The sequence below is a fragment of the Myotis lucifugus genome, unplaced genomic scaffold (assembly GCF_000147115.1).
Source record: "Myotis lucifugus unplaced genomic scaffold, Myoluc2.0 scaffold_666, whole genome shotgun sequence".
NCBI classification, from domain to species: Eukaryota; Metazoa; Chordata; class Mammalia; order Chiroptera; family Vespertilionidae; genus Myotis; species Myotis lucifugus.
In genome coordinates, this window is record NW_005871714.1 from 23,449 (window position 1) to 50,697 (window position 27,249).

A 27,249-nucleotide genomic window follows, 5' to 3' on the forward strand; every position below is an offset into this window, starting at 1 on the left:
TCGCTGTGGCATGGGCCCTTTAATGAACCCGAGCCTCCATGACTCACCTACACAAGGGGTACAGGCGAAATGGGAGAGCATACGTGGGGTGCTCAGCACAGCGCCTGGCATACAGTATGTGTGGGGTACGGGTCAGCTGTTAGTATGATTGATATTGCTCCATAAGCAAGTCGGTCTTGGGAGAGCTGCTCAAGTAATTCAGCACCCACATGTACTACAAATAAAATATTTTATTATAAAAAGCTCAGCTGCACGGCATCTTAGAAGGAACGGAACATCCCCTCCAGCTTTCCTGCCGTTGCACGGGAGGGACTAGTCAAGTGTACCGGTTAAGACGATGGTCTTCAGCATCTTCAGGCCTCGGGCCCTCCAAGAACCAACGGCGTCCGGGCTCTGAGAACCCCACCTGGGCCTCACCCCCACATGTCATCCAGCCCTTTGTTCTGCTTAATTCACAAAACGGCCCCACGCCCTTGCCACAGAGCTGAGTCGTATTTGCTACATGCGGTTCGGGACTCGGGTGAAGAAAGCAAAGGCTTAACTTGTTTTCTTTTGGAAACAAAACAGTCTCAGTGAAAAGCAAAACAAAAACACACCAGTCACTAGGCATCCTTTCCTGGTCGGAAAGAGGCTGTTGTCATCACCGATTCAGTTGAGGAAAGACGATGGGGAAGATGCACCGCCCCTCCCCCCATGGGGTCCGCAGCATCACGGGATCCGAGACAGCATCTCCGTCCAGTGCGCCAGCTACGGAAGGTTCTGTGGACGTGCGTCACCCCAGACCCACAGGACTCCCCAACCCACACCCCCCATTCGAAACTGCTCAGTCCGCACCTGTCCCCTCGCTTCTCAACTGTGGCTGGAGTGGCTTCATTGGGGTCTGTTGGTGCGGAGGGTGAGTGACCGGAGGGAACACCCCAGAGAGGGGCCGTCAGTCGGGGGGCCGGGCGTTGGGGGCCTTCTCCTGGACCTCGTCGTACTGCGGCGGGGGAGTCAGAGGCTCGATGGAGGGAGGAGGGACGTTTTTGTCCGGCAGGTTGATCCTAAAGTCTTTGAGGTGAAGCTTCTCGGATTTAATCCTTCGAACTTTCAGAGGCTTCAGGCGTTTAGCCAACTTGGAGTTCTGCCTGTCGGGTGGGTGCCCCAGGCTGCCCTCCACGTCGGCCCTGGGGGTCGTGGGGCTGGTCTCGTCCAGCCCCGTCAGGGACTCATAGGAGGGGAGAGAGATGCTCATCCTCGGGCTGTGATCTGGTTCCCTCGCTTCTGAGAAGTTGGTGTTCATCACTTCCTCGTAACTGGGGACGTAGTACCTTGAGGAGGCCTCCTCCTCCTCCTCCTGGCTGCAAGACAACAAGCACAGGCACAAGTGTGAGCAAGGCCTCACGTCATCTAAAATCATGAGAAGACGGACTCAAATCAAGCGTTGGCTCTGGGCTCATAGACACCAGCCTTGGGAAGAACCAATGGGTCTGAGAAGTAATAGAAGCTAACACTTCTTCTGTTTGCTCTGAGCCAGGAGTGTGCTAAGTACTTGAGCACATATGAGCCAATGTCATCGTCCTATGAGTTAGGTGCTATTATGATACCCATTTTATGGATGGGAAGACTGATACATTGAGGTTACCTGACTCGGTCATACCTTTAGCAAGTGAGAGGGTGGGAACTGAATACCGCACTCTCAATCATTACATCATATTATCTGGGTGTTAATCGCTCCTTGCCTGTAAGTCCCACACTTCACATGCCCAGTGGGCTGTTCTGATGCCCAGCTGGTCCTGTGGCCAAAAGGCAACACAAACATGCATGAAACAGCTGCCAGCTTGAAGCAAAATGGTTGGCCCCAGGTAGAGAAGGCATATCTGAATGTAAAGTTTATACGTATTTCAAATTATTCTGTGATTTTTATCTTCCAGGTTCATCATAAGACTCAAAGAATAAGTCAGGTCCTCAGCCTTACGTTCATTTGATGGTTGAAATAAAAAAACCCCAATCAGGGTGTTTTTTTACACATTTATAGGGACTGATGCCAACAGCCATTTCCCAGAACCCTACACTCGGACCGGTAGTGTGGTAACAGCATCAGAAACCCTGCTGTTGTCTGGCTTTCCTCTCATCTCCTTCGGGCATGCACCGTGTGAGCTCACGGCTCGGTGAGTAATTATGGGGGACTGCTTTTCCTTCTTTGTTCTTTCCCCTCTTTCCCAAGTTTTCTAGCACGTGCACGCTTGTCTTTTATTATCAGAAAATAGGTTTACGTTTTCCAAAGTAAAAACAACTCCCTCCCACTCTAAGTAGCTCTTTCCTATAAGAGCTACTTATAGCAAAAAATTCAAACACAGAAAGATCCGGTGAAGAAAAGAAAGCCCTCGCAAACCCTCCCACTGCTAACGCTCTGCTGCACACCTTTCCAGATCCGTCCCTACCTCACCCCACAGCCACAACACTGGACGCCATGAGGCTGCCCTCCACGTCGGCCCCGGTTGTCGCATCAGATATTGTGGGTTATCACACAGCATCCTGCACCGAAAATGCCGTGTGATAACCTCCTGTTCTCAGGGTGGTGGACACGGCCCCCCATCAGCAAGCAGAGATCAGCTGTGACTGCACCAAAGGTCACTGAAGGACAGGCCACAATTGAGCCCGATGGATGGATATTTAGGGCGTGTCTCCGAGAAACACAGAGGCACAAACTCCTTTGTGCTTGTGTGGCTGTCTCCCAAGGATCAGCTCTCAGAACAGAATCGACAGGCACCCACATCGTTAACACCGCCTCTTACTGTGGAACTCCCCTCCTGCGAGGTCACGCGGCCACCGGCAGCCCGCCAGCGCCCGGGCCGTCTGTCACGGCCAGCACGAGAGGCAAAGAGTAACGGCACCTTCTCTGTGTTTGCATTTCGTGGCTAATGAGGTTGGACATCACCAATGGTCCGGACGTCTCTGAAATGCTTGCCTGTATCCTTCTGTCCATTTTCCTACCGGCGTGTTCGTCTTTATTCATGTGCAAGGGCTCTTGATAATAGGGGCATCCACGTTTATCATATATCCCCAACACACCACTCATCTTTTAATTCTGTTTGGGGCATGTGTGATCACAGAGAACACTGCTTCCCAACCACTTCCACTCAAAGCAGATGCCCACAGCACGCCGGGAGGGATGGACAGGCAGCCCAGCGGGAGGCTCGGGCCACCCCAGTCCTCACACCGCTTCCCTGGGGGCGTCAAAATCTAGGGGCACCTGTAATCCGCTCATACCACTGTCCTCGGGAGACTCTGGGATGGATGTATAAAGAGCTGTGTTACGGAGCCGGAGTGGGGGAGTGGGAAGGTAAAGCTTCCCAGACTACGCTATTCTCCTCACTACGCTATTCTCCTCACTGAATTATGAAAACTCTAGTGAAGGAAATAAAGCCACACACCCTCCGACTACCTCTGCAGACCTTCCCTAACCCCACAGCTACGATATTTGGGTGTGTGCATGCATGGCCCTGGCAGGTCTGGGGGGGGTGCTGGGGGTGGTCGGCCCGTCCTCACCTGTCCTCCTCCGGGGCGTGCGGCTCGGGCCCCGGCAGGTGCTGGATGTGCGCCATCTCCTCGCCCTGCCGCTGCTTCCGCTTGTCCCGGATGCTCAGGCAGATGGAGAGCAGCAGCAGCATCACCCCGGCCCCCACCAGCACGTAGGCCACGGAGAACGTCTTGCTCTTGAGAATGCCGCTGCCTATCTCCGTCTTGTTGCCCTGGGCTGTGGGCTTCTCGCCGGAGCTGAACCCGGGCACCAGGTTCCACATGGCCATGATGACCCCCAGGACCAGCATCCCCAGGCCGATGGCGGTCAGCGCGTAGTGCGAGCCGTTGGCCTTGGACTGGGCCATCATGTCAGCGGGGGCAGGGCAGGGCCCGGGTCCAAGGAAGAAAATAAACTTAAAAAGCAGCCGCCGCCTCCACCACAAAAACCCCTAAACGCACTGAACAGGATCCCTAGCGCCCACTAAGAAAACAGCCAAACTCAGGCACACGCGAGGCATCGGTGTGGACAGCTGCGGCCAGAGCTGAAAGGAAAGCAGAGGAGAGGAAAATCAGTTGCGATCCACCAGGCCTTTGAGCGCGCAGCGGCTGTGCTCTGGAGGGAGTTGGGGAGCAGCACTGAGACGGAGCCAGGCTCCGGCTGGGCTGCCTTTGATGCATTCCAGATGTCTTACACCAGGCAGGCTGCCCCGCCTACGCCCACCCGAAAAGGAACAGCCAGGCCCTTGCCTGCAGGAGGCCAGAGAGGTCAGGCCTCCGGGTCGTTCCAACATCTTGTGGAATTAAATGAAGTGCAGTGAAGACTCACGGGAGTATGCGAGGCGTGTGAACGATGGCATGCATAAGCCGTGATCAATGACTATAGCAGAATCGCCTGGGCGACAGGCATCGGTCAACGGGACCCAGTGCAGCCAGCCCACTGGGGTCTTCCGCAGCCTCAGCGGCTTCCCATTTCCTGCCGCTGAAACTCCAGGCTCTTCAGAATGAGGGTCATGGCCCTAGCCAGTTTGGCTCAGTGGATAGAGCATTGGCTTGTGGACTACAGGGTCCTGGGTTTGATTCTGGCCAACGGCACATACCTCTGTTAAAAGCTGGATCCCTGGCCCTGGTTGGGGGGCATGGGGGAGGCAACCAATCGATGTGTCTTTCTCGCATCAATGTTTCTCTCTCTATCTCTATCTCTTCACCTCCTTTCTACTCTCTCTCTAAAAAAAATAGAATCAATAGAAAAATATCCATGGGTGAGGATTAACAAAACAACAACAAAAGAATGAGGGTCACAGCTGACCTGGCCTGGTCCTGCCTCTCCCACTCATCGCTCACCTCGCCCTTCTTTGCACACCCACTTGCAGCATTTCTGCAGTTCGGTGACTACCCCTTTGTGTGCTCCTACGAGCCCCCAGCAACGAGTGTGGCAAGTCTCTCTCTTCCTGTGACCATATCTTCCTCATCTCTGTGCCTGAACATAGCAGGGACTCAGAAACTGTCTGCGGAATCACAGGAATGAAATGAACAGAGGCCGCATGAAGACACACGTCCCTTCAGCCACATGGAGTTTTCCTTTGCTTAAAGGGGCAGAAGCTTGCACCGTCCGCACCTTAGCTGCTGTGCCCCTCTTCCCTCGAAGCAGCTCAGAGACCTCGTGCTAAAGGGCGCAGCCAGCCGTCCTGGGGCTCCATCACCACTTCCTGGCCGGGCGAGTGAGCCACGTGAGCAAGTCACCTGAAGGTTTAGCCTGGAACACGTCCAGGGGCCAAGGAGGACGAGTAAGCTCGCGTGCGCGTGCGTGCGCGCGTGTGAGACAGAGATATTTATCTATTATCTGTTCTCTCACAGTGTCAGGCTGACAAGCATGGAAGTGCAAGACTCCAAACATCATGAAAGCAGAGTCAAGATTCCCACCCTCCTCAGCTCAAAGGAGACACAGATGACGTGAGTAGCAACGGACCAGTGACCCGGCCAAAAATCCAGGAAGAAGCAGTGCTCCCTGATGACCACTCCTCAATACGTTCATCCCCAGAGGCAGCAGCCTCTGCAGGCAGCCAAAGCTTACGGATGTTTAGATGGGCAAGGCCCCCTTTTCAATCCTGCATTCTTTCCGATCTTCCCCAGAGGACGCTAACCAGGCTGCCTGAAATCCGACGCTTCGGAGATATTTTCTCACTAAACAACGGCCTCCCTCTGAAACTGGCCATTCTGTAGAAAATACTCTAGAAATATTTGGGATAACATCCTTCATCAGCTTGAGGTCTGTTCCTCCCCCTCCCCGCCCAACACATTTCTGTGCATCCGCTAAGCAGTGTTCCGGGCACTAGAGAAACACGGGTGAGCAAGGTAAGGGTGGGTGGGGCTTCCGGGCCAGCAGCCAGCAGTCCACAAGGAATAACCGTAAGTGGGAAGAAAACACAGGAGCTGCGCAGTTAGGCAGCCGGGGTCCTAAGCCGGGCTGGAGGGCGTATGGAAAGTCTCTGCAAGACGGACGTCCCACTGGCATAAGAGGGCCTGCACCCTGAGCATGCTACATTGTGTGTGCATGTGTATGCGCGTGTGTGTACATATGTGCATATGCACGCATGTGTATGGTGTGTGACCCTCTATGTGTGTGTGTGCATGTGCACAGTTGTGCATGTGTGTGACAGGCAGGGCACAGGGGTCCTGCTGCAGATAGAGTGGGACCAGCTGGGAACAGTCTACCGTAAGCACAAGGCACTGGTTTCTCACAATATCGCTCACGGCCAGCGAGGGGAAGGAGGAGGGGGTTGGCAGCCCTAGGAACGCCTGGTTGTGCCGAACGGATCTGAGACCAGGCAGAGGCAGAGGGCGCAGTGGTGGAGAGGTGCAGCTCCAGGCTTTTGCTAGAAGCAGGAGGTGGAAAAGCCACAGACCGAGCACCTGTTAAGGTCCCGGCAGGTCGGCCTGTGCCTGGGAGGCTGATGGTGTGTTTATGAAGCCAGCGATCAGGGCCACTTTGGCCACCACCCCCTCGTTAATTCTCCATTCAAGCGCTGCCTTATTCGGTCAGTGAGTAAACTGGCCCGAGATGAGAGTCCAGGGCAGAGATAACACGTCAGGATCCACACGTTCTAGGCCTTAGATTGTCAAAGATTGAAAACAGACGATACTGATACTACCCAGGGAGGGTGAGGGTGTTGGGATGGGCGATTTCATACAATTTTTCTGGATGGTAAATTTTGGCATTTACGGATCAAAAGTTTCAACAGCGTTTAGAGCCTTTGGTTCTGCAATTCCCACTTCTAAGAATTATGTGTAAGGAAAGGATATCCATCATAGCTGCACGGTAGTGAGAAGCTAGAAGCGACTTACGTAGCCAATAACCTGGTTCTGGTGAAATAAAACATGCGCTTATTAAATTACGGTCTCCAGGCAACTAATGATGCATTTTAAAGTCCAAGAGCAAGGTTAAAAGAACGGTGAGCTCAGTGTGATGCTAATTTAAAAAGCCTATGTACACAGATCCGTATATTTGAATATATAAGAAAAAAGACTGGATGATCCTACTCATGTTAAAATAAAAAAGAGACAGTACATTTTCATATCTACAAATGCGTGTAAAAATCCCAGATGAGGGGCACATTCCAGATTTATAACAATGATTGCTTCTGGGGAGAGAGGGGCCTTGGGAAGTGTCCCTTTTACTCTCTATTTCTGTATTTTGATTTTTTTTACAATTAGAATGCGTTGTTGCAAGGCAACATAGCTTGGTGGTTAAGTGTGAACTTTGGAGCCAGGATGCCTGTGCTCTCAGATCCTCGCTCTGTACCTTCCTAGCTGTGTGACCGTGGACAAGTTACTTAACCTCTCTGTGCCCCAATTTCCCCAACTTTGAAAAGGGGATAAGCTCTCTAGCCCTCATATCATAGGAGAGTTATGGTAAGTAAAAGCACCCAGGACAGGGTGTGGCCAGCATGTAGTAAGTTCTTATAGAAAGGCTTGTTATTATAAATATTATTTAAAGTCTGTATTCTGAATGGGGTGAGATCACCCACAACGGGAAAAACTTGGTTTTGGGGGACGGTGTAATAAACTTCGACACTAGAGTGGTCTGTGGCCCTCGCAGTCCATAAACCAGGGGTCCTCAAACTACGGCCCGCGGGCCACATGCGGCCCGCCGAAAACATTTATCCGGCCCGCCGGGTGTTTTTGCCGCCGCTGCCTGTCCTGCTTAGCAGCCGACTCGTCCCGGGCCCGCAGTGCGCATGTGTGGAATGTCTGAGGGACAGTGAACTGGCCCCCTGTTTAAAAAGTTTGAGGACCTCTGCCATAAACAGACAGTACCTCTGTGGTCTTAAAGTTTCATGGGGGTGGGGAGGGCAGCATTACAAAAAGAGAGTTTATAACGAGTCCTTAGGGGACAGTGGGAAAGAGGCTGAGAAACGCTACTTAACGTATCATAGCACATTGCAAAACCCTCGCTTACACACACCATAATGTTTATAGTTATTTTCTCTGTGTGACGGGATTAGATTGATTTTTCCTTTCTTTTTCTCACGGGGAAAATGAGACTTAAAAAAAACAAAAACAGAAATGTACACGTGTTGCTTTTTGAAAAGGAAAATGAAATAAAGGATGTTGTTTTGGGGGCTCACGGCAGGGTTATGTGTCCAGCGGTAGCTTCAGGTTGCTGGCCGATTGCACCGCCCCCTGGAGCCAGGACCCCGATGGCCTGAGGGGGGGGGGCAGGATGTGAACACTCCCTGAGGTGCAGCTTGGCTATTTATCTTGTTTCTGGCTCGCTGACCGTGTTATATTTAGTGCGGCGTTCTTTCCCTTTGAAAAATATGGAAAGAAGCTAATTTTGTGCAGAGAGGATTTGGACCACATAGCGTCTGACGTGTTCCTAAAACAGAACGGCCTGGGGGCTGTGTCAGGACCCGAGGGGTCCCAGCTCCACCAAGTTCACCTCCGGACCCTGGAGTTGGACCCTCCATGGCTTATGTTCAAGGCCATCCTTGGGCTAAGTGAGGGACCCTGTGCCTGGGTTTTCAAGAAAAATCGTTAACCAGTTAAGAGAGGCACTCACCTGTGGTTACCTGGGGGGCTCCAGAAAGGCCTGAAAACAACTCTTCATGCTCAAGCCTCGAGTCAAGGACCCGCCTGTAAGAAACCAGAGGAGCGTCTTAAGTCAGCTGTGAGCATCCAGTGTGAGGCGCTCACGGGGAGATGTGCGTTTCCTTTGTTTTTCGGGAGTTAGAGCATGGGTTTGGGTAGGGGTACGTGCCAGGAAGCTTGTACCCAAAGAAGCCAAGATTCTGTACCAGAGAGGTGGGGTTGCAGAAGGGTAACCACATGGTGGCTACATTTACCAAACCCTCCCATGGTTGTATCCATCGTATACGTGCTCCAGAGGTTAAAAGAAGAGGGAACACTCCCCCAGGTCATACGATGGCGGCACATATAACCTTGATACCAAAACCAAAACGGGACAAGGCAAGAAAGGGAAATGGCAGGCCGGTCTGACCCCCACGCCTGGAAACCAAGGTCCTGAACGAAATCTCAGCAAACAGAATCCAGCAATGTTTTTTAAAACAAGATATTACATCACAATGAAATTGGGTTTGTCCCCCAAATGTAGGGGTGGTTCAACGTTAGAAAATCAAGTAAGGTCATGTCCCAGGAGAAAGGATGAGCCGTGACAGTGTTGCCCAGTGGAGTACTAGGCAGCAGTGAAAACAACAAACCGCAGTTACACGCACCAACACGGACCATTCTCACACACGTGACGTTGAACAGAAAAGCAAACTGCATACACGCAGCAAGATTCCGTTTATATGAAGTTCAGAACCAGGCACACCCAAACCATAGATTGGTCCACTTTTGTAACATTGGGAAGGAATGCAAAGATGATAAACTAAAATTCAGGATAACAGCTCCCTCCCTGGGGGAGTGAGACATGGTGGTGGGGAGGGGAATAGTGGAGGGTACATGGGTTTTGACTTATTATTCCTTAAACTTTGCATCTCTCTTCTGCGATAGGAGTTTCCAAAAGCCCATTCATGTCTTTCTACTCCTCTTAGCATAAAATCCAAGCTCCTCTGCTACGGTCTTCAAATCCCACCCCGTTGGATTGGGCTCCTGCCTCTCTCACACCTCATCTCCTGGCTCGCCAACCCTCAGCGGCCTCTGTTCTGTGTCTCAGTCACACTAAGCAGTCCTGCCCCAGGGCCTTTGCACTGGCTATTCCTGCTGCCTGAAACACTCGTCCACCTGTCTCTTCTGTTTGGCTTCTTGACCACTTTCTCTCTCAGCTTAAATGCCACCTCCTCAGCAAGGATCGCCTTGACCACTCTACATCAATGCCCGCTCGCTCACCCCAGGCCTCAGTTCTTGATGATATCCCCTCCTGGGGTGGATGGCATTCCCTCACAACCTACATAGTCTTGCTCTGTGGCTCGCCATCTCCCCTACTGGAGTGTGAACTCCCTGAAAGAATGCTCTTGTCTGTCTTCCTCATCTCTGTGTGCCCAGTATCCGGCACTGTGTGTTGGGAACGTAACAGCTACCTATTCACTGTCTGTAAACGAAATGAATAAATGAATGACTATCTGGTGAGTTAAAACGTTTAACCCATGTCCCATGCGAATTGAGAGAAATTCCCAGTTCAAGATTGGCACCGAGGGGGAGAGGAGGGGAGGGAGCTAATTTTTATGAGAACCTGGATCCCGAAACCTGATCATATGCAAATGATTTCCCAGCAGCATGGGCAAGGTGCCCAGATGAAATTCGATTTCCATTCTGACCCGAGAAGGTGACCCTAGCACTATTCCCTGGTGGGGTTGGAGGTTTCAGCAGTTCCCGCACCTTCTCAGGTAGAAGTCGGCAGGAGTGGGAGAGCTGTGAGCCCGCCACTTCCACTGGCAGCTGTTATCTCTGCTCCCAGGCACTTCTCAGGCCAATCAGAGCCAGCAGGGATTTTTTTTTGGGGGGGTGGATGAGGAGGGGCTGTGTCCCGGGGAAGGTAGTCACAGCTCTGGCCATCAGAGTGCCCCACCTGGCTGAGACCCATGTGGGTCCTCACTGCCTGCCCGCACCTGGACCGGAGTCTCTATGAACCTAAAGTAAAGACAGTGATTTAAATAAAATCCAACCAGAGAAAGCAGCCCTGCCCCCTTCTCGCTGAGTCCCAGACATTCTTTAGAACATGGTTTAGAACCTGGGGATCGGGTCTAGACCTCACATGGCCAGTGAGCTCTGCACTGTGGCCTGGAAGACACAGCCCCAGAGGCGTGGGCCCAGCCGGCTTTGGGGGAGGAGCTCTCGGCAGTCGAGGTGTCTGGCAGCGTGACCAGCCCCAGCGACAAAGAGGCTCCTTGACCATTCTCCCTGCGCCCCAACCGCTTCCTGCCAAGCTGCATAACTGGGAAAGGGATCCCCGCTCCATTCATTTACAGGGAACCAACTGGCTGTGCTGCGTTCCCACCACAAAGGAAGGATTCAGCGGGGCCCTCTTGGCCAAGGTTCAGCCCACAATCACTTTTGTCACCAAGTTCCAGTCCCAGGGAGGGCGTGGGGCCGGGGGACAGGCTCCCAGCCGCTGCCGCTGCCGCTGCCACTGTGCAGTCAGGGAGTTTCAGGCCACATCCCCAAGAGCCAAGGTCAAAGGGTGTCAGGTTCCTGTTCCATCAGAACAGGTTCTTGTGGATTGTGCTCACGGGAGCAATGCAAGCCCCGTGCGAATGAATCATGAAGGGGGTGGGAGGGGCAGCCTGAGCCATGGGAAAAAGAAGGCTGTTAAGTAATCCGCAAGGCAGAGGGCTGACAGCAGTATGACCGGTGCAGTCACGCGCCACGTAACAAGGTTTCCGTCAACCACAGACCGCATATTCGACGGTGGTCCCACGGGATTACTGAATTTCTGCTGAGAAATGAAGGCTATGGTTCAGGGGGATTTTTCCTCTGACGGGAGCAGTATCTGGAGCTTGGCAGTAGACTCCCTCTCGCTCACAGCACCTCAATTCTGAGCGCACAGATTGCACCCCAGTCCCTCGGCCACTGACCTGTTTCCTCCCAGAGGAGCCCGTCCCCCAGCACTGCATGGTCAGAGGGCTCTGCAGCCCCCAGGCCTGGCTGATGGGCTTCAGAGGACCCGGCTGTAGGTGCTCTGTTGAGGACCTCAGGTCCTGTACACAGACTCGGGCCCACGGGAGCCACCTTAACCTGTATGAAGTGCCACGGCCACTCCAGTAAGTTTTCCCTGTGGGGCTAGCCTGCCCCTGAACGTTGGAATATTGTCAGGTTGTAATGGTGTAAAGCATAGATAAGTTTTATTTCTTCTATCAGTTCAATACCAGAGAGAGCCTTTTATGCCAGACCAGGGGCCCAGTGCACGAATTTGTGCACCTTGAAAGGAACTGTGGGCTGTGAGGCTGCGGTAGGCCCAGGGGTGGGTCTCGGCCTATCCTCCGCGCCCCCGCCCAGGCCCTCCTGCCACGGCCCCCAGTCCCTTGTCTGCCATCAGCCCCGCTCCCGCCGCTCCCACGAGCTGACAGTGCCAGCCCCGCTTGCAACCGCTGATGGCGCGGAGCGATTGGGGCCGGTGCCAGCAGCAGCTGCTGCCCTGATTTCCCCTCAGGAGCAGGGGGAGGTGGAGAACCCTCAGGGGCGATCAGGCCGGCAGCCACCGCTCACACCCGCTGATGGTGCCAAGTGATCGGGACCGGCACCAGGCACCGGCAGTGGGTGTGAGCAGTGGCTCTGGCGCCGGCAGCAGTGTGAGTGGGGCCAGCGCTGGGTGGGACCGCAGCACATGGGAGCAAAGAATTTTCAGTAACCACCAGAGGCTCGCCCTGATGATAGTGACTGGTGCCCCGCCTTGGTCTGGCACCCCCACTCACCTGCTCCACCATCCCGCTGCGGCCAACGCCTGCCATGTTCTGCACATGCCCCCTGGTGGTCAGCGCATGTCATAGTGACCGGTTGTTTGGTTGTCCGGTTGTTCCATGGTTCGGTCTATTTGCATATTAGCCTTTTATTATATAGGACAGGGCCGGGGAACCCAAAACAAATTTCCAAAGTCAAAACAGTGGGTCCTCGGTTCTACACTCTCTCCGTGTTAACACCCTCCCTCTTTTTCCTGAACCACCACAAAGTTCCTTGATCTGACCACTGCTCCTACAGGCAATAGCCACCCACGTGGCCATGACAGTCCCTGTGTTCCTTACCCTTCCGTCCTGGTTTCTCATTCCTGCTGACCCTCAGGCCACCGTCACTCCCTCCTGACAGTCACTGTTACGGTGATCGGTGTTTCACCCAGCCATTTTCTCCTCGATATTCCCACCCAGCCCACATCCCTGCTCATGGGGCAGCGTTGACAGCTCTGTGTTCTCTGACCCTGTCAGAAGGAAGCCGGGGAGGACTTGTGGGACAGAGTGATAAAGTCTGCAGTGTGTCCAGTAATGCCCAGGCCTTCCCTCTCACTCACTGACTCCCTGAGCAACTTCTAGTCCTGCAGGCTCCAGTCACGGTCAGTCCCTGCACAGCTGTACCGTTTTATCTCTTTACTGTACCTTTTCATGTTTAGTTATGCTTGGATACACAGATACCACTGCTACATGGCCTGCAGTATTCAGCCCAGGAACCTGCTGTTCAGGCTGTAGTCTAGGATCAGTAGGCGGCACCTTACGGCCTAGGTGTGGAGTGGGCTGCACCATCCAGGTTTGTGTCAGTGCCTCTGATGTTCGCACAAAGTCCATGCATTTCTCAGGACCTACCCCATTCTTAAGCAACGTGTGATTGTAATAGAAGCACCAGCCGTAACAAGAACGAAATCGGCAGCAACTGAGACCCTGAATCAGACCACAAACTCACCCCACCCTCACAGCCACCCTTCAGAAACGAGTAGCCCCCTGCCTCGAGTCTCAGAGAGGTCAAGTGACTGGCCTTGGGTCACACAGCTGGAAGCAGCAGAGTCAAGGTTCACAATCACATCTAGCCGGCGCGGATGTCCACCTCCTGTCCCCGGCACCACACCAGCTCCCACAAAGCCGAGTCCCCGTGGGCCGCTCTCTGGGCAGGACACACAGGCCAGAAATGAACATGGCACAGTTTATCCTCAGAGACACTTGATCACAAACACACGAGGGAGGGCAGGTGTGCACTTCTTTTTAAATGGCTTTTTAAAGAGTTTGATCCCAACAATTCCTGGGCCCCTACTGTGTGCCGGGGGCTCTGGGGGGCACACAGATGCGTGAGACACGCTTTTAAGTCCAGCGGGAAGAGAGGTGACCCTCACTCACAGAAGGGAAGGCGACATCCGGGTAAGAGTGAGCGTGCGGTGAACACCGACTTTGGCAGGCCCTCCGTGGAGCTCCTCCCGAGTATAATCGTTTAATAGCTATTAGTTCTATTTTATAGGTGAGGTTCAGAGAGGTAAAGCTACTTGTCCAAGGCCACACAGCCTGTACAAGCAGAGATCAAGCATGTCTGATCCTAAAACCCGCGCTCTTAACCACGAAGCAGTACTGCTGAAGCGGGGCCCAGTAACAAGTCCACAGACAGAGCGACACGGTCTAGTGAGGGGGCGGGGAGCAGGAAGGTAAGACCGGCAGCTCCACAGGGCCTGGAGGTACGTGTACACGTCCTTGGGTGGAGTGTGGGGTAGGAGGAGACGAGGGTATTCCAGGGGGAAGGGCTCGGGCTAAGACACTGCAGAGCTAAGAGGCAGCCTGCCCGCCCAGCCTGGGTGAGGGGTTCAGGCCCTGCAGCTCGGGGCTCCAGGCTGACCCACTGAAGCGCTGGAGAAGTTAAGGAGGACACAGTCCCTCTGAAGACCAGGAGCCGGAAACAAATTAGGGATCTTTTCTGTGGGAGTTTGACAGGCGATGTCTTTCTCTGAGCCGGTGGCCGGCAGGTGACCCTATTGAGAAGGACGGCACTGGACACTCTGTCTCCAGCCCCTTTCAGTGTTTCTCGGGAAATGCAACATCTCTGTGCGCTCCCCGCTGGTGCTCACGGGTGCAGGGCAGCAGCCAGGGCTCCTGTCACCGTCAACTCAGAGTGACTCTGACCCCTCGATCCTCCTCCAGGCCTGGGGATTGAGCCACCAGTGGCCTCTCCGTCTGGCAAGCTGGGCTGAGCAGCTGAGCCCAGGCGCTGACCGCCACCCGGCCCAGCCTGCTGGCCCCGCATCTGCTCAGCAACAGAAATACCTGCCACTGTTGTCTGGACGCCGACTGCGAGCCGGGCTCACACTGAGTGCTTTTCACATGACTGCGAGCCGGGCTCACACTGAGTGCTTTGCCCACGTTAGCTTGTTTCAGCCTCACCTTTGTCCCTGTTATCACTGACACACAGAGCAGAGAGGTGGAGGACCTTGCCCCAGGCCTCACAGCTCCTAAGGGGTGCCCTGTGCACAGAATCTCCTGTTCGGAACTTCCTCATCTCGGGGGCAACAGAACCCCAGCCTTCCGGACAAGCTTAGCTAAACCAAGGCAGCGCCAACCCCTGTAATGAAGCTTGGCCACATGGTCCGGCCACCGAGGCTACCCTCTGGGCACCAGGACTTTCCAGGGACCAGAGGACCAGGCCTGAGGCTCAGGCCGGAGTCTGGGAGGCAGGAGTCGAGGCTGGAGGCACCCTGGTCAGCGCACTGGCTGCTTGTCAGGCTCCTGTGCCCGGGCATCGTCCGGACACGGCACTGTCCTTGGGCAGCAGGCCTGGACACCGACTTAATTCATTTGGTCCCTCCTCCCCAAGAGGCATTTTGCAGCAAAAAGTAGAAGAAGGCAGAGGGGGAGCTGAAATGTGAGCACGGACTCCACCCGCCCCCCACGGGGAGGCAAGCCCGGTGTGGGCGCCTTGCAGGAGGCTGCATTCCTAGCCCGGCTCTGCCCCTGAATGGCTACGGAGACAACTTCATCCCTACCTCCTCCAGCTCCGTCGTTCATCTGTGAGAGCGGACCGGGACCGGGATCTACCTCGCTGGGTTGTTAGGCGTAACGAGGTCAAAGTTTTGAGATTCAGGTATTTATTCATTCACTCAACAGAATATTAACTGAGCACCTGCCACCTGCCACGTGCTCCAACACTGGGGAGAGAAGAATGGCCCAAACAGATAGAAGGCCTGTCCCCATGGAGCTCACCGAGAACCAGCCTGGAGAACATCCTAGAGAAGGTCAGGCTGCAGGGAAAAGATGGTGCTGGGGAGGTGGGAGGCGGTGCCGGAAGCGGTGATTTTAAATATGATGGTCGGAAAACACAGCCACCGAGCAAAGATGTCTGAGCAAAGACCTGCAGGAGGCGAGGAGGGAACCACACGGAAACCTGGGAGAAGGGCAAGGACAGGGGGCTGAAAGCAGTCAGTGAATGCATTCAGGGGAATCGCCGGGTGAATGCATTCAGGGGAATCGCCGGGTGCCTGCTCTAAATGGGCCAGCTGACGACAGACGTGTGGAGGGCGGCGAGCACCCCTCCATTCTTAAAGCACCCATCCATTCTTAAAGAGGCCGGGAGGGGGTGAGGGGCTGATTCGAGGCCCAGCTCAGAGATATTTGCCACTCACCACCCTGTGTTTCTCAGAATTAGGGAAAAGGCATGTGGTGGGCTGAGTCATGGCCCCCAAAGCCATCCAGACCCTAGTCCCTGGCATCCTGACGGGTGCTTTACGGGGCAAAAGGGACTTTTCTGATGCGATGAATGAAGGATCTCGAGATGGGCAGAGTAGCTGGGGTTATCCAGGTGGGTCCACTGATTATTATTCTAAGTGTCTTCATAAGAGGGAGGAGGATGTATGACACATGATGGAAGCAAGAGGCTGGCGAGACGGGAGGAGGGGCCGTGAACTGAGGGGTGCGAGGGGCCCCTGGAGCCCCCAGAAGGAACTGGTCCTGCCATGGAACTGACTGTGTGTGGGCTCCCGACCCCCGGAACCACAGGAGAATAAATGTGTGTTGCTCTCAGCCACCGTGTGCAGACTCGGCAATTACAGGAAATGAATGCAGGCAGCGTTCCTGTTCGCACCTTCCCGGGGCGCCCGCCCCACTCAGACTGTTTGCTGACCCGATGGCGGGTTTAGTTGGGCACAGTTCCTTCATCCTGATCAAACCAATCACTTTTGCACCCATTGCCCCAGTGGCCAGGCTGGAGGGGGGCTGGGCGAGCCGCCCTCCTCTGCCCGGTTTACACTTTAACCCAGGGGCCTGCGCCTGAGCCAAGTTCGCACTCGCTCTTGGCCGGGATGAAACTGGGATAAAAGGCACGCGTTCCCAGGCTGCATCCACAGGCACCCCGCTTTCCCGACGGCTCAGAACGACAGCTCCCTGGCCCTCGGACACAACAAGCCACTTACGTGGTCCTTGGGTGAGGGGGTTTAACCGAAGCTAGAGGGAGTGGAGATGACCGGCGGACCTCTGCGGCCGCTGGCTCCTGGGCACAGAGCCCTCTCTGTTCCCAGGCCTCTGCCGGCCGGCCCTGATTCTGGAGATTAGCACATGGTTGGAGAAAGTTTATCCTGCCCATATCTGGACATGTTCTTTTCCAGCCACGGCGACGGTGCCGCCATAGAAATGGCTCACAAGCCTTCTGCCAGGAGCGCTGTTGGCACACAGCTGACCTCGTCCCGCCCTCTCCCCGCCCCCCCTTCTCCCTCCAATTTCTACTTGAAGCATTTTAGCCAGAGCTGCTTTCTCGAGCCCCCAGCCGCCTCCTTCTTCCAATGTTTAGGAAGCCACTTGTCACACCCAATTCTTTTTTCATTTTGGAATGGTAGCAACAACATTTACCCTTCTCCTAAGTGCTGACCAAGGGCCAGGCACTGTGCTTTCCATGCATTTATGGTCATTAATAATTTATTTTATTTATTTATTGATTTCAGAGAGGAAGGGAGAAGGAGAGAAAGAGAGGAATATCAACGATGAGAGAGAATCATTTATCGGCTGCCTCCTGCATGCCCCCCACTGGGGATCGAGCCCATAACCCAGGCATGTGCCCTTTGGCCGGAATTGAACCTGGGACCCTTCAGTCCGCAGGCCGCAATGCTCTATCCACTGAGCCAAGCTGGCAAGGGCTCATTAATAATTTTACTTATTTGGAAAATCAGCATATTTTATATATGTGGATTAATGCTTATTACCAAGATTTATTTAATAGGATTATGTTTTAAATTTGTTATTTCATACCACATTTAAATTTCCCAAGAACCCTAATGAGAAAGTTTCTAGAATAACCTCCATTTCACAGATGAGGAAACTGAAGTTCAGAGAAGTTAAGATACCTGCTCAAAGTCACACAGCTAATGACATAGCAAAGATTCAAGCTAGATTTGTCTGGCTCCAAAGCTAGAACGCTGTCAGTCCCCCCACTCCCATGCCTCCCCACGCCCCGGCTGCAGGAAGACTTTTCAAGGCTGACCTTGGTCTCCGTGGGCAGGAGGTAGAGTTCCTTATTTTCCTTCGTGTCCTTTCCCCTCCATAAATATCAGCTTCCCCCATGTGACTCACTCAGGCCTCTGCAACCCTGATATTCATCTGGAAGTATTGTAAATAATTGACGCTGGGGTGTTTAATCATAAAACCGGAATTGAGGCTAAAACATGGCAGCCTGCAGGAGAGGGGGAGGGGAGTGACAGGCCGAGGAGAGCGGGGTTTGCTCTGGGGGGCTCGGCACCTCTTTCACTTCGGGAAAAACAACAAGAACTGCCCTCGGCCAAGTGCTCACGGCCTCCACAGCACGGCCAACGCTTCACTGTCTTCTCCCTTGTTGCTCCCAGCAGCCTTGAGGGGGTGCTCCTGGAACCCCAGGGTCCCCCCAGGAATTAACCCCCTCTCTGCCAGTGATGATTAGACAGACAGAACCCCCTTTACAGGGTTGAAGAGTGAATGTTTTATCCATGTTAACTGTCCAGCGCTGGGTATACAGTAAGTGCCCAAGCATGGAGCACCGAGGGAAGAAGGACATTTGCATAACCCAAACCCTAAACCCTAGCCCCAACATTAACCCTAGAGTCTCCTGGAACTGAAAAAGACTCCTTTTGCTTTCTTTCTTTTAAAAAAATATATTTTTTATTGATTTCAGAAAGGAAGGGAGAGGAAGAGAGAGAGAGAGAAACATCAATGATGAGAGGGAATCACTGATTGGCTGCCTCCTGCACGCCCCCTACTGGGCATTGAGCCCGCAACTTGGGCATGTGTCCTTGACTGGAATCGAACCCGGGACCCTTCAGTCCACAGGCCAAAGCTCTATCCACTGAGCCAAAGCAGCCAGGGCTCCTTTGACTTTCTTTGCAGACAATCCTCTATAAATAAGCCCCGGTGAAACTCCTGAGGTGTCAATGATTTCTCAGGGGCTCCAGAGGGCACCTCTCAGCCAGCCTTCCTCTCTGCATTCTGACCCATAAATGCCAATCGGGGCCAGTGAAGTGCTGGAAAGGCAATGACCTCCCGAGGGTGCGCCAGAGATAGGACGTGTGCCAGAGAGAGCCGGCTGAGGTGCGATGTCACCTGCAGGGCACAGTGCACTCCGGATCTTTCCTTCTCCGCCTGTGCTGGAGGGCGAGGGAGAAGGAGGTGCCTGGTATTCCAGGTCGCCTGCTCGTGGTTCCCAATATCCAGTCTTCCCTTCCTGCATCATAAGAAAACTACGGACCCTCCCCCGACAAGGGCTCTATCTGTTTCCTGTGCTGCTGTGACAAATGACCACAAACGCAGTGGCTTAAAGCAACGTCAAGTCATTCCCTTTCAGTTCTGGAGGTCAGAAGCCTAAAAGCCAGGTGTAGACAGGCTGCATTCCTTTCAGAGGGGTCGGGGAACCCATCCCTTGGCCTCTTCAACTCCCAGAGGCCCCTGCATTCCTGCCCCACCGCCCCCGCTTCAAAGCGCTCCATTCGGATTCCGACCTCGGCTCCATCCTTCCTCTCTGAGGGACCCTCCTGCCTGCCTCTTACATAACGTGACTCTGCAAAGGCCTTTTACCATATTAGGTGACACAATCACGGGTTCTGGATTGGGAGGAGGATGTGTGTGTGTGTGTGTGTGTGAAAGAGAGAGAGAGAGAGAGGGGGGGAGAGAGAGCACGCGGGGGGTTGGGAGTATTCATTAATAATTTCATTATCCAGCCTACCATTAGGGGTCTAGGCACTGCCCTGTACAATTTCAGGGGATCACTGGCCTTTCACAGACTGTCCCCCAAGATAAAACCCCCACTCCGGAATGAACACATGGCTCTCGGAGCTTCAGGTGTACCTGGAATAACAACGTACACCAGATTACAAACGGGGGATTACACATTTGACAAGCCGGCCTTTTGTTTTTAAAAGCCTGCATCCCCAAGTCGTGATAAGAAGAGCTAACACGCATTGAGTCTGGATGGTCTCATTTACTCCATGTAGAAGCTGCTACCATCATCCCCTGTTATAGAGCAGGGGTGGGGGGCCTTTTTTCTGCCATTTGGATATTTATAACATCATTCGCGGGCCATATAAAATTACCAACTTAAAAATTAGCCTGCTATATTTGATCATTTAATTCACTCACCCCTAATGCCTTGGCAGGGCCAGACCAAATGATTTCCCAGGCCCGCGGGCCAGACGTTCCCCACCCGTTACAGATGCGGACACTGAGGCCCAGAGAGGTTACGGAACTTGCCCAAAGTCTCACGTTAATAAGTAGCAGAGCGAGGCTGTGAACCAGACAGTTGAGTCCAGAGTCCCTCTAAGATCCCGCCTCTCATGCTTTGAAAAGAGTGGGTTTTTTAAACGTCTGCACACCCTCCACACAGCTTCCAAGAACAAAGCACTCCTTTGTCCAATGTCAGAAACAGAAGCGTGCTGATGGCAGGGACATGAAGGCCCCGTGGGGTTGTCCCAGGCCCCTCAGTGACAAAGACGGACGAATACCAGAGTCCTAGGTAACCTGTGACAAGCCGCGGGCCCGGCTGAGCGCTGACCCTGTGCCCTCGCCCCTCTGCTCAGCGCTGCGACTCGGCTCACGGCTGCCCGGGGTCCTGCCTCTCGTCCAAGGACTCTGCCCCGCTCTGAGCTGCCACAGCCCAGCTGGGGGTGAGATTCAGCCCCCTCCTGGGCCCAGGTGCCGAGCTGGACCCTTAACCCGAGCCAGCACACACTCCCTGGCTGCTCCCCTGTCCCCTCCATGAGAGGAGGGAACGGGCCCAGGCTCTAACGGGCTTGTCCAGATTCAAACCCAGGAGCCCACGGCAGGGGTCACGGTCTCCGTGCACCTGTGGGTGCTCCGGTCACCTCGCTGTCCCTCGGGCCGGGAGCTACGCTGCACCATCACCGCCCCACGGGGGGCCTGACCGCCACAGGAGTTCACCTAATCTCTGGGAGGTCAGAAATCCTGCCCCCCCTGCAGGGTGCTGGGATGGGAAGATCGGCTGAGGAAGCGAACCGCTGCACTTCAGGGCACAGACTGGGATGACTGCAGCCAAGGCGGCCGAGGGTGGGGGTCAGCAGGAGTCAAGTCTGCTCCCTGAGGCAGGAGAGACTTTCAGCCTCAACAATGACAGCGAGTAACAATAACAAATAACGATAATAATGACGGGGGGGGGGGTGCCCCCACAAGGCGGCACAGATGAATGGCTCTGCTGGTGAGGGTGGGCCCTGGGGGCAGGAGCAAGGCTGCTGAACTCTGATCTGCTGTCTCCCTCCAGCCGTTCATTCCACAAACACAAGCCACGCCAGGCAGTTGTCCAGATGCTGTGGGACATGGCAGCAGGCATGCCCTCTCTTTACGAAACTCCAGTATCAAATAGGAAAACCCCCAACCAGGTAACCTGGGGGACGCTTATCATTGTCACAGAAGACGTCTCAGCAGGGACCTCTGACTAGGGCACTGTGGGCCCCCCACCGCGCAAAGCTGTCCAGAGCTTGTCGTACTAGTCACTCCCCGGAGGATCATGGGAGCCCCAGGGGACGGCCACACTGGGCTGAGGGGCCAGGCTGCCCAGGGCTCCCTGGGTGGGTGGGTGTGTGTGCTGTGTGGCTGTCCTGGGCGCCTGTCCAGCTCCAGGTCCCCTTCTCCTGGCTCTAAGCCTGGGCGTGGCCAGGCCTGGCCAATCAGATCTTCCATAGGGCAGGCCCTGCCCAGTCAGAACCAGTAAAACTCAGTGCTTCCCGTTGGAGGAAATGCTGGTGGGGTACCCCCCCCTCCCCTGCAGCTGCCGGTGGCCATCTGGTCCCCACTAGGGGAGAAGCTGCCGAACAGGGGGAGGGGGCGCCAGAAATGAGAGCTGAGGTGAAGAGTGAGCCCCAGGGACACCACTCGAACCCATGAATCCAGCTGGACCTACTCAAGTTTCCGTGGTATGAACAAATCGTACCCTCTTCCGCCCCATAAAAATTTAAAATAAAATGACTAAAAACCAAAACAAAACAAACCTGCCAGGTGCCCCAGCCCCGCCTTTCCGAGGCGAGCGAGGGGCCGACAGGTGCCAGCACCTGCGAGGTGGGCAGTCCGGAGCGGGGAGGGGGCGGCGCGGGGGCGCGTCCAGGCCTGACTCCAGGGTTCCTGATCTCCTTCCTCGGACGGGACGTTTTGAGGATGACTATCTGGGTCACTCACGAAGACAAGACTGGCCGTGGCAGTGACTGAGGAAGTGACAGTCACAGGGCTGAACGTTGGCTAATCTCCCCCCGGCCTCCACCCTAGAACACACCACTGAGGAGACAGTGTCGCAAACCGCCGGCTGGGGAACGGCTCTGGGGTGAGCAGGGCGTACGGGGTGGAGGAGCCAGGCCTGCCCTCGAAAACGTTACTGCCGTGGTTGGAAGCACATCTAGCAAGCGGACACACACGCAGGAAAAGGGAAGCAGGGCACGTGGGGCCAGGCAGACACGCGCGAGAGGACGCCACCTCTCTGCCCTGTGGGCCAGGCACTGTGCTGGGCCCCGAGCTAGCTGTCCACAGCACTCTGCCCTCAAGCCTGCAAGAAGGGCAAACAGAAGAAAAGACTATGAGGGAGAGGGGGCAGCAAGGAACAAAGTGGCATCAACAATCCCAAGGAGAGAAAAGAAAGTAAAACTGGAGAGAGAATGAGAACAGGGGGCAGGAAGGAGCAGGGGAATGAAGACGGGGTCCCTGACAGGTGAGGGAGTGGCCAGGAGACTGAGGGGGGGGGCGGTGCACAGAGGTGGGGGGACATTTAAAAAGGGGGGCAAACCTGGTGCTGGGCCTCATGCTCCCACAGGGCAGCTGCCAGGCCTCTGCCATCCCAGCAGCTATTATAGGGGCCGCACCCATGTCCGGGCTGTGTACACAGATAAGCCAAGAGTCACAGAGAGCCCAGAGCGGGGTTGCCAGGGTGTACCCTGCCACCTACACTCAATGCAGTGGTTGCCCAAGCACAGAGGGGATACAGCAAGCAGGGCCCTGGAGAGAGGCCACGCCCCAGGACGGCCCCCCACCTCCTGTGTAATCCAAGCCGACCTCACACCTCCCCTGGATACAGACACAAAGGCCTCCTCCATGGCCTCCCGGCCTCCTGGCCTGTCCCCATCTGCTTTTGGTGGGTGGGTGGGTTTGGGGCCTTTCCAAAAGGCAAATGTAATCACACCACACTCACTCCAGATCCCTCCATGGCTCCCCATTGCCCCCAGGATAAAGCCCTGGTCATAAGGCCCTTCCAGCCCCTAACTTACCTGCCATGCCCCTCAGTCACAGGCTGATTTCTGTGCACTTTCCATGCACCATCTCATTTCATCCTCCCCACAACCCTACCTGTCTCCCCATTCTGCAGACAATTTAACTGCGACTGGAGAGGTCCAGTAACCTCTGCATTTCCCACATTGGCAGAGTCACCGTCCTCTTCATCTGGGCTCCAGATCCATCTCACCCACGACTCCGGGTTATCCCTAGGAAACACGTCCCTGGCTGAAAACCACGGCGCGAGACGACTGCCTTAATTATTTTATAAGCAGCACAGATAATAATTTATATTAAGATTATTAACAATATCTATGTTCAACACCTCGGCAGGTGGTGCCAGTCTGCTTGCCCAAAGATCTCAAATAAACCTACTTCCTGCCTCTTCGCTGCTGCTCCCGTCACCTGGGCGACCGCACCAGCCTCCTCGCTGGTCTCCCGGCTGCTGCCCTTGCCCAGCACGTCTTCTCCACAGGGCAGTTCTGCAAAGAGAGCTTCTAAAAGTACCCTCTGTCCTGTCACTCCCTTGCCGGGCTTCTACTGTCCTGAGAATAAAACCCAATCTCCCCACCTGCCTTCGGGCGTTCTGTCACCTAGACCTGGCCCCTCGGCCTCCTTCGAGTCCTGGCCACTCAGAGCGAGGTCCTCGGACCAGCAGCCTTGGTGGCCGTGGGGCTGTTAGGAAAGCAGAATCCCAGCTCCTCCCGGGACCTGCTGGGTCAGAACCCGCATTGCCACAGGTGAGGTGCACCTTCAAGTCCGGGAAAAGCTGCTCCGGGCCACCCCACGCCCACCTGGGGCTCCAGCCTCACCGCCCCTCACCACTGGCTCTTTCTCGTCTGTCACTTAAATGTCACCATCACGCTGAGGCGTTGAGGGGTTGCAAACCACACGTTTGCAAGTAATGACCATGCGACTCTGTCTGAGAACTCTGCTGGTTTCGGAAGCGGCTGTAATCATCTTCTTTGTTTATGTTATTTTGTGTCTCCTCCCATCCCCCACACCCAGAGTAAGCTCTACACGGGCAGGCACAGGGCGGGCGGTATCGGGCACAGAGGAGGCGCTCTGCACATAGTTTTAGAATTAGTAGCCGCCACAGGTATTGTGCCCTTATGAGGTGGTAGGAAATTTTCTTTCCCTGGATTATCTTGTTAATTCTGCATGAAACCTATGAGGTCAGACAGGTACTAATTAAGATAATCCCCACTGCACAGGTGAGGAAGTGGAGGCACATGACACAGGTCACATAGCTGGTCACAGGCAGAGTAGGGGTTCCGCCTGGGGCTGGGCGGGTAGTGATCTGGCCCCCGTGACAGCACCGGCTGCCCCTGCACAATCCCGCCCTCTTATTTGTACATCAAACGGAATTTTGCACACACAAGGGGTGCTTGGCGTTGAAAAGAATTTCCTAGGGAACACTTCCGCAAAATCAGGAATTCTGCTGTTGGGGAGCCAGGGCCCCCTTGTGTGCTTCGTGTAGATGACATTCTTGTACTCGGGATCTGTGCAAGCCGGGGCTGTCCATCCACGTGTTCCCAAAGGCGGCTGCTATAAACCCTTCACCTCCAGACACGGGTCCAGAAACGAGCCCAACAGGGAAGATGCTCAAGCGAAGAAACAGTCGCCACTTCTGTGCCCTCTGTTGGGGCTGTCATGCCCTCCCTGTCACAGCCCCCAGGTCAGTAATATCCATCTATGGAGATCTAGTGCCTGCCTTCCACGGCCTTTCCTGTCTGCCCGCTGCCTCACTCCACGGAGCACAACCACGGGGCTATACCAGGTACCCCCACCATCGTAGCTCCGGCACACTTTATCACGTCATCAGCACAATCGCTACCGGTTCTTGAGCAAGAGCTTGTGTTAGGCTCCCTTGGAAAGTCACCTCCCTTAATTTAATCCTCAGCAAAATCCTTTACACAAGGAACATGGAGTCTCCATTTTTTGCAAAGGAAGAACCTGAGGCTCAGAGAGGTGAAGGAATCTGCCCAAGGTCACACAGCCAGTTGGCAAGGGACCTAGAACGTGGAACCGTTCAACTCAGAGTGGTCCTGGCAAACTGATACTCCTTCCTGAGTCCGCACCATGTGCCAGGCGCTGTGCTGAGGCCTGCACTGCTTGATCTCACAACAGCTCCCATGAGGTGGGTGCCCATTTTACAGGTGAGGAAACTGAGGCTCAGAGAGGCAGATGGACACATCCTCAAGGTCACACAGGCAAGACGAGTGCAGGAATTTGCACAGCACCACGCTGTGTGGCCGCTCTGCGTTTAGCCTGGCATGGTCACACATCTTTCACTTATAAACCAGCCCTCGCGGAGTCTCATGCAGGCAGCTGGGCGTCACGGTTTGATAGTTTCCCTTTATTTTTGTTTTCGATCCAAAGGAAACAGGGCAGCTTGAGAAACCCACACTGGTTCCCAAGATGCAGGGAAAATAAATAAAACACACACACAAAATCAACAAACAGAAGGGCTGTTTGTCCACCTTGAGCACCTGCCGTCCCCCCACCTCCGGTCTGCCAGCAGGCTGGGGCGGCGGGAAGCCTGCCTGTCATTTAGACGCCACGGCAACTGCCAGCTGCATCCCCTCCAGCGGCGCCCTAACCCAAGCCTGGAAGAAGGCCTGCGTTTTAACATGAGGGAATCCGAGAGAGGGTGTAATCACAGGCCCCCCGGTTCCCTGGGCGAGGTTCAGAATGGCTTTTTGCCACACGTGCTGCGCCCGGAAGACGGTCCTGTCACCTCCTCGAAGGCATGAAGGACAACCTCCCATCCGGGTGCAGCCCGGAGCCCCACCAGCTTAGTCACAGCCCAGAGTGTGGGACCTGGCAGGTGACGGTAAATTAAGCTGACAAGTGTGATGGGCGGGGTGCCATTCTGTACGCCATACACCCATCGCCTCGGTTCATGGTCACCATGGCCTTTTAAGGTTGCTATGAGCACCCCCCTTTTGCAGAGGAGGAAACCGAGGCGGTGAAGCAACTTGTCCAAAGTCCTGCAGCTGGTAGAGCTGGGAGTTGAACCTACTTTTGGAGGCAGTACACAGAGCCTTCCTGAGGAGGGGTGCGTCTCTCGCTCAACCAGTGATGGATGCTCATTACGGGAGCCCCATCCCCAGAGCTGAGGGCAGTGTGGTGCAGTGAAAAGCGTCAGGAGTTAGGCAGCCCCCCAGTGTCAATTCCAGCTCCTCCATTTTCCAGCTGTGTGACTCTGGGCAGGGACTTGCCCTCTCTGAGCCTCAGTTGTTGCTCTGTAAAATGGGGATAAGAATAGCACCTAAACCAATAGGGTTATTGTAAGGATTAAGTCAGGTACCAATCACAATAACCAACATTTACTGAATGCTTCCCATGCTCAAGGCACTGTAAAGAAAGATGTACCGAGGAACCAAGATGGCGGCGTAGGGAGCGGACCTGTGTGTGCTGCTCTCTCATAGCATCATTGAAACTATCAACTATGAAGTGAACAACCGCCACTCAGAACCATGGGGAAGTTGGCCCAGTGGGAGATCTACAACTGGAGGAAAAGAAAGAAGCGCAGTGAGACTGAGTGGGAGCTACGGAGGCACCAAAACCAGAGGTACGCAGTCACACACCACGCGGGCTGCAAATGGATTCTCGGTTTTTTACGAACCCTCGAATCCTCTGGGCTTGCTCGGGGCGGGTCTCTGAGGCCCCAGATCCCACAGGGAGAGGCGGCCACGGCCTTGCAGTGGTCGGAGAGCGAGGGAAGCTCTGACACGCGGCTGCTCGCCGGCACTGAGGGACAAGAAGTCCTGGTGTCCCGGGGAGGCGAGGGGCGCGGAGACGCCGCCATCGCTATTTCCTCCACGCTGGCGACTCCCTGTGACCCCGCCCTACCCTCAGGGCTGTGCCAGAGGCACAAGAGGGAATGACTGTGCTTTTACAAACTCTCAAATCCACTGAGCTGGTTCGGGCGGGTCTCTGAGGCCCCAGGCCCCAAGGCGAGAGACGGCACGGCCTTCCAGCGGTCAGAAGAAAGCGAGGGAGGCTCTGGCGCTCGGCTGCTCGCCGGCACTGGGGGACGCAAAGTCCTGGAGTCCTGGATAGGCAAGGGGCCGCTGAGTCCTCCACACGGCGACTCCCTGTGACCCCGCCC

General features: G+C 54.8%; 1 protein-coding gene across 6 annotated transcripts in view; it reads right to left on the reverse strand.

Annotated features, from left to right (window-relative positions):
• Positions 1 to 212: 212 nt before the first annotated feature.
• TMEM51 (transmembrane protein 51) overlaps positions 213 to 27,249 on the reverse strand; it is a 49,721-nt gene continuing 22,684 nt past the window's right edge. For 3 of the 6 annotated variants that reach the window (XM_014447497.2, XM_006105298.3, XM_014447496.2), the window contains exons 2-4: positions 8,564 to 8,637; positions 3,532 to 4,046; positions 213 to 1,340 (exon numbers count right to left, since the gene is read on the reverse strand). In XM_014447497.2, coding sequence (XP_014302983.1) covers positions 932 to 1,340; positions 3,532 to 3,872 — 750 coding nt within the window. In that variant the 5' untranslated portion in view covers positions 3,873 to 4,046; positions 8,564 to 8,637 and the 3' untranslated portion in view covers positions 213 to 931. Of the gene's footprint in view, positions 1,341 to 3,531; positions 4,047 to 5,119; positions 5,285 to 6,653; positions 6,865 to 8,563; positions 8,638 to 27,249 lie in introns of those variants that run through there. The other 3 variants (XM_023746374.1, XM_023746373.1, XM_023746375.1) reach the window with 2 other exon arrangements.